Source organism: Austrofundulus limnaeus, unplaced genomic scaffold, assembly GCF_001266775.1.
Source record: "Austrofundulus limnaeus strain Quisiro unplaced genomic scaffold, Austrofundulus_limnaeus-1.0 Scaffold107, whole genome shotgun sequence".
In the NCBI taxonomy this organism is placed as follows: domain Eukaryota; kingdom Metazoa; phylum Chordata; class Actinopteri; order Cyprinodontiformes; family Rivulidae; genus Austrofundulus; species Austrofundulus limnaeus.
The window spans coordinates 1,524,073-1,531,633 of record NW_013952509.1 but is presented as its reverse complement, the minus strand read 5'-3'; the positions used below and the strand labels follow the sequence as shown (position 1 = coordinate 1,531,633).

At 38.7% G+C, this 7,561-nt stretch overlaps 1 protein-coding gene across 1 annotated transcript in view; it reads left to right on the top strand.

The window, feature by feature from the left end:
* The window catches only part of LOC106521337 (peripheral plasma membrane protein CASK), a gene marked incomplete at its 3' end in the record, with an annotated part of 70,898 nt that overhangs the window by 21,239 nt on the left and 42,098 nt on the right, over positions 1-7,561 (top strand). Inside the window, 3 exon segments of the mRNA XM_014013873.1 lie at positions 5,826-5,931; positions 6,730-6,807; positions 6,903-6,975. Of these exon segments, the coding sequence (XP_013869327.1) occupies positions 5,826-5,931; positions 6,730-6,807; positions 6,903-6,975 (257 nt within the window).

Below are 7,561 nucleotides of genomic sequence, written 5' to 3'. Positions count from 1 at the left end.
TGTGTGTGTGTGTGTGTGTGTGTGTGTGTGTGTGTGTGTGTGTGTGTGTGTGGAGAGAGAGAGAGACAGAGGGAGAGAGAGAGCAGAGAGCAGCCAGCACCTCTCTCCACCCAAGGCTGAAGGTCAACAGACGATCATGCTAAGCTTGCTAACAGCTCCACCCTCTGACTGCTGCAGGGGCGTGTCTTAGAGAGAGGTTTATATATGAGAGGACAATCGCTGTGACGAAACTGTGCAGAAGCACGTCACAGCAGAGAGCCGTTAACCAATATGCAAATTAGCCTGCAGTACCACTGCTCTACCCATATGCGCAGCAAAAAGACGTTTTTAGACCAAATATTACAGATTTCAACAAATACACACAAAAACATCAAAATTAGCACTGAAACAGTACTATATAACATTTTAGACACATTCTAGACAGTTTATCAGCTAAAAAAAGTTAATTTTGGGGTAAGTTACTCTTTAAAGACTCAGCCCCCATTATTAAGCAGCACATATTGGGGATCTATTAGACTGATGTCAAAATAATATGCCTGTATCTGTTGATCTCTACTACCAAATATGGGGATTAAATGGTCCAGTCCACATATTTTATAAATAACTTGTGTGCATATATATACACACAGGCTTTTTGGTATAGGACTTTGGTGGAGGGTGTCAACACTTAAAGCACCCCGTGTAGGCCTGCAGCTGTATAGACTGGTACATGACAGACTGCATTTAACAGTGTGTTTGTTTTGACAACCTTCTAACATTATTTTAGCTTTAATTTCTACTCCTCTGAGCCTGTCTTTGGCCCATGCATTCTTTGACAAGCCTTGGACTTCTGTGACAGTCCTGCCACTATATTTTTCTTTCCTTTTCCTTTTTTGGGAGGTCTGAACCACCTCAAACTGGAAATATTCTACAAGACCTGCAGCTGTGAATGCTCTATGAAACTGTCTTAAGTGCAATTTACCCTGTCGCTCAAATTCTTATCCTTGCCCATTTTAATGAATTTGTAGTGAATTAACTTCAAGGGCAGAGTGTTTACTTGTATAATCCATCCCACCCTCTCCCACTGTAAAGAGAGATAATCAGTGTTTTTCATTTCACCTCAGCGGCCTTAATCACTTTAAATTATTCTGCACCATGTTGTTTCATTTACATATAAAAGTTTACCCTAACTGTGTGATGTTGTAAAAGAGAAATGCTTTTTAGCATCACATTTAAATGAATTTATTAACCCAACTCCCAACCCAGCTGATGTTTTTATAAGTCGCTGGAAGAAAGCAGCCACTCGGCCACAGCGGTGATGTGGAGAACTGGATTAGAGCCAGACTTGTAGAGTGGTTTCCTAAGAACATGTACCTTAGCTTATTAAGAAACACCCTGCATCAGCATAAATGTGAATGAAAAGGAGACTGAACTGCCGACTGGGGAGGAGCTGGAGGAGAGGAAGGATTTAGAGTGAAATGTTCAAATGTAAGCATTAAAGGACATTTTTTTTATTTAGATTCAGTTCTATGCAAGTTTAAGAAGGCTGGACACTGAAAGTAAGAGTTTTGTGCATTTAATTTATTATTTATTAGGAGAAATACTTGATTTTAGATGTCTTATCATATTTCTTTATCTTAGTCAGAAAATCCCACAAGAAATTTAGGCCTGTTGGAATAAAATTCAGAGTGAACATTACATCACAAAAAGCCTGGCTAAGGATTGACTCCTATCTGGCCCACCAAACGGCACTTGTTCGGTTCAGAGTGTTCCAGGCATCGTTACGTTCAAGAACAGCTAATCAATGAGACGGGAAGGATGAGCGTAAAGAGGAGTGGAGGGATATAATGGAGGCATTGGGACAGAAGAATGGGGGCTCTGTTGTTTGGGGGGGGGGGGGGCACTGTGTCGTTTCTCCCTGTTGCGTAATGATACTGGTCTGTCACGACACAAAGAGCAGACACAAAGATCAGTAGACTTGCAGATGGGGAGTGGAGTGTGGAAGTGAGGTTTTTATGGACTGAAAAGCCCAACAAGAGCACATTGTGAGCTGGATGAAGTAACCACTTCTTTACATCGATTTACATCTGTTCAAATAGTGTATCTCTTTTTCTTTAGAGAAAGAGATGCCCTTTTATTTTTATTTTCCTTTCTTAAAGGGCATTCCGTGATTTGTATTAAGGCTGTACAATATGTTACAAATGTATCATTCCAATATCAGTCTTGCAAAGGACTGCAAAAAATGATGGCCATTATATTTTAGGTAAGTTTTACATACAAACTTTGTATTTGATCAGTATAATTTCTAATTGTATTGGACTCTATCGTGATGAGGTGAGAAGTTGTTATCTGTGAGAAACTTGGGAGTGGAGTTGCTTCTCCTCYACATTGTTACCTATTTGTCAGTGGTTAAAATGTTAAGAAGGTAATATTCTGAAGTGTACAAATGTACAGTGTTCTTTTTTTTTATCTTATTCTGTTTACTTTGGTCTTTTAAAGTGTGGTCTGGTATCCTATTCCTTATTTTTGTAGTCTCCTTTAAGTATATTTTGTCTGGTTGTCTCTTGGCATTAACTGTGGATGGCAAATTAAGAATTTCATTGCTCAGGGAAACATGTTTCAACTGTGTATATATGACAATAAACACTTTGAATCTTGAGAGGAGCCAGTTGAAGTGGTTCGGGCATCTGGTAAGGGTGTCCCCAGGATGGCTATCTAGGGAGGTTTCCCAGGAATGTCCAGTGGGGAGGAGACTCGGAAGATCCAGGACACCCCAGAGAGACTCTCTCTCAACTGGCCACTGATTCARTGGCCAACCAGGAGGAAAGCAGTGATGGCCAAGTCTACTAGTCTACATATGACCAAATCCCAAATAAAGCTGCTGTCACTTGCATAATTTTCTGTTTTTGTTGTCAGAAGATGAAAAAACCTGAAATTCAGACAGAAATCATTGGGACTTTTAATTGAGCACTCCTTTGACTAAATCTACAATTAGGTCCATATATTTGGGCACTGACTCAAAGTTGTTGTTTTTGCTTATTTACTGAAACTTTAAAATTATAGTTAAATAATGGACATGAAGTCTAGACTTTCAGCTTTCATATGAGACACATTAAAACTGGATGATGGGTTTAGGAGTTTCAGCACCTTAACTTGTGCCCACCCTCAAGCGATCAAAAGTAATTGGCCAATTAATTTAAAGGCTAGTTCATGGGCAGGTGTGGGCATTTCCTTCATTATGTCATTCTCATTTGAAAATAAAGGCCTAGAGATGATTTGAGTTGTGATTCCTGCAGTTGGAAGATTTTGCTGTGAAGTAAACATTCAGTCAAAGGAGCTCTCCATGCACGTGAAACAAGCCATCTTCAAGCTGTGAAAGCAGAAAAAAAAACTTCTCAGAAATTGCTATAATATTAAGAGTGGTAAAATCTACAGTTTAGTACATCCTGAGAAAAAAAGATATCACCGTGGAACTCATTCAGTGCAAAATGACCTGGATGCCCAACAAGACAACAGTGGTGGATRATGGCAGAATAATCTCCATGGTGGAGAGACCCCTTCACAACAGCCACCCAAGTGAACAGCACTCTCCAGGAGGTAGGCGTATCAATATCCAAATCTACCATAAAGAGAAGACTGTATAAAAATAAATACAGAGGGTTCACTGCAAGGTGCAAGCCACTCATAAGCCTCAAGAATAAAAAGGCTAGACTGGACTTTGCTAAAAAAAAATGCAAAAAAAAAAGCCAGCAGAGTTCTGGATGAACATTCTTTGGACAGATGAAACCAAGATGAACCTCTACCAGAATGATGGAAATAGAAAGTATGGTGAAGGTGTGGTACAGCTCATGATCCAAAGCACCACATCTGTAAAACACAGCAGAGCAGTGTGATGGCTTGGGCACTGGGTCACTAGTGTTTATTGATGATGTGACACAGGACAGAAACAGCCGAATGAATTCTGAGGTATTCAGAGCCAGACTGTGTGCTCAGATCCAGCGAAATGCAGCCAAACTGATTGGTCATCRTTTCATACTACAGATGGACAATGACCCAAAACATAAAGCCAAAGCAACCCAGGAGTTTATTACAGGAAAGAAGTGGAATATTCTTGAATGGCCAAGTCAGTCACCAGATCTCAACCCAATTGAACATTTCACGTGTTAAAGACTAAACTTCAGACAGAAAGGCCCACAAACAAACAGCAACTGAAAACCTCTGCAGTGAAGGCCTGGCAGAGCATTAAAAAGGAGGAAACAGCGTCTGGTGATGTTCATGAGTTCAAGACTTCAGGCAGTCATTGCCAACAAAAGGTTTTACACCAAGTACTAGAAATTAACATTTTATTTACAATTATTTAATCTGTCCAATTACTTTTGAGACCCTGAAATGAAGGTATTTGATTTAAAAAAACATTTAATTATTTACATTTCTATTTTGTTCCACCTACTGAATTGAAGCTGAGAGTCTGAGCTTCAACTGCATCTGAAATGTTTTTTCAAAATTCATTGTAGTAATGTCTCAGAGTAGATATGGACCTAACTGTGTGGTGGTCATAAAGAAAACCTTGAAACTGCTACTACAATATTTTACTGCCGCTCTTTTTCTGAGACATTATGTAGCTTGTCCCCCCTTTTTGTATTGAGTTTACAAATTAACTGGCGTGGCAACCTTAAATCTAGTTGTACTCTAACYATCAGCTGAAGCCATGAAGCAATTGTCGGCTGAGGTCGCTAGCAGCCACAGGGTTCTGGGGCAAACATTTACACACAGAAACAAAAAGCGGTTAAGAAATGAAAATCCTACCTTTTGACTCAACTCAGTCCCAGAGTAAAAGTAGGACACACAGCAACATCCCCGATTTCCTCCACTTAGCTGTAAGTTTTCTGTGCTTTTTCCCCGTCTTCTCTCCTGTGTGTTTGGCATTTCTACTCCACTTTTTCACTTGCTAGGTGTTTGGCAGTCCAGCTTTGACAGCTTTCATCAGTGTTTGAGCTTTCATCCTATACTGTGGRGCTTCAATGATCTGACATATTCCTGTTAAAAAGATTGTTTTGTTTACCGAACGATCCAACTTCTGCAATGATCTACTGCATTAGACTATTGTGCTCTCGTTCGATACGTCATCACCTCAGGGTAATGCAAAATATTGTAAATGAAAAAGGTAAAAGATGGATAGTGATTTATTTATGTTGCTACTTAAAGGATTTGTAGGTTTTCTAGCAGTAAAGTTACGTATAATGTGCTCTTTAACAAGACAAAAACCAAAGCGTTACCATGGGCTTGTGGTATKATTAAATTCACATTTGATGTTTTATTGATGTCTTATTGTATATACATGGTTTACATCTGTTGCAGCATGTCTTGGCAAGTTTATCTTCCAGTCAAAACTTTTGGAAACCCATTGTTTATAAACAATCCTGACCTAAATGACTTTCTCTTTGTCTCCCTCTGGTGGTGAAGTAGGAGTAAGACAGGTTTTGTGTGTGTGTGTGTGTGGGGGGGGGGGGGGTGGATTGTGTCCTTTTTTAAAATGAGAAAAATGTTAAATTTTTGTTTCACATGGTCTGCATAAAGACAATCGTTAATGCTAAAAGTGAATTTATTGTGGTGATCTTTGCGAGCTTTTTGAGCTTCAGATATTTTAGTTCCCAATCTTCCTCTTTTGTTTGCTCTTTGTTTATCTTAAGCTGTCTTTATTTTTTCCACTATAGATCCATATGTGGTAAATTTCTAAATAAAGTCAGTATAACGGCACAGCTACATTTAAAATTAAATATTGGTTTTTTACAGGATTCTTTGAGTAAAACTCTAATAATGTGTCTGAACTGTGTTTCACCCTCCAGATCTGAAGCGAGAGGCCAGCATCTGCCACATGCTCAAACACCCCCACATCGTGGAGCTGCTGGAGACCTACAGCTCCGATGGCATGCTCTACATGGTCTTTGAATTGTAAGTGTGCGCTTCCTTTTAAGCAATATAAAGCTGCTAAATCAGAGTCACACCAGTACAGTTTGTGCAAACCTGCATTCATGCGCGCTAAACTGTGACATGACTGGAAATGGGACAAACAAAAAGCCACAAAGCAGGCTAATTTTATCAGCAGCTAACAGATGGCTGAACGTGTTTTCACACTTCGAAGCTAGCTCTGCAACTTGCTCATATTTTTTGTTGTCCCAGGCTTACTGGGGCAACAAAAAAACAAGTGATAAAAAGAAGTAGTTCAGATAAATAATTAAGCATCTGAATTAGATAGAAGATGAATAAATATATATGAATATCTACATGTATACGCTATCCATGTGACTCACCTTTTACACATTATAAATCTATCTGAAATAAATAGTTTTGTTTAATCAAATATTGGCAAAATGTTTAGTCGCAGTTTGGAATAAAGTAAATTGATGTTACTGAGTGACATGCCAAAGTATATATATAACATTTAAAGGTTATACAATGTTACGCTGTACTCTCTAATTTTATTCTGTATGATTCTGGTTATTTTGTTTCTCGGTTTAGATCTGTGTTTTCCTGAAAGCTGTCTGAGGGATTACAGAAACCAAATTGTGCCATAATTAAACACCAGGGACTCAGTTTATGCTAATAATACCATGTCATAAAGCTGTTCTTTGATGGGTGTAGTGTTGTACAACGTAAYAAAATGTGTAAACAGAACAAGTTTTTGTGTAAATTTTAATCTGTACTAATCTTTTTAGTTACATAATCTCATATTTGTTTTCTTTTTCTCAGTATGGATGGAGCAGACCTGTGTTTTGAAATCGTTAAGAGGGCGGAYGCTGGGTTTGTTTACAGCGAAGCTGTGGCCAGGTACAATACACAGTTCATGAAATAATACAATTCTATATGAGCAGTGAGTATTTCTCCCGAATAAATTCTGTTTCTGTTAATGTGTTTTTGTCTAGTCACTATATGAGGCAGATTCTGGAGGCGCTTAGGTACTGCCACGACAATAATGTGATTCATCGCGATGTAAAGGTGAGATATATTCACTGGGCGTAAGATGATAAAACCACGAAAAGATGCACTTTTTCAAACCAGAAGACAAAAGGCTCTAAACTTTAAATGAAGTAGCGTTATTTAAAGGAATGCAGCACCTTGTACTTAATCAGGTTGATTTTAAAAGTTTATCAGTTTTAGATTTATAGTTAGTTATTTTTTATTTATTAAAGTTTGTGCACTGATTCATGAGAATCTGCTAACAAACAGATAAAAATTAGGTGATCCTTAAAAGGTTTCTATTAGGACTAATTACTAGTGCTGGGCACATTAACACATTATTGCGTTAACACAGCCGACGCTTAACAACCATAATTTTTTAATGTGCGTTAAGACATTTATTTATTTGTATTTCTTCTTTCGGATCTCTGTTCGCTGGGCAGCTAACACACACAGAGATACGCACAAACCCGGTGATTATAGCGGGGAGGCAGGATCTTGATCACTATTGGCTTTAGATCAGAGATTCTTAACCTGTGGGCCGTGAGCGCCACCTTGAGGGCCTCAAAAGAACAACAGTTTTTAACTTTGGGCCGCAGACGGCCGTGGGACTGCATTGATTTTG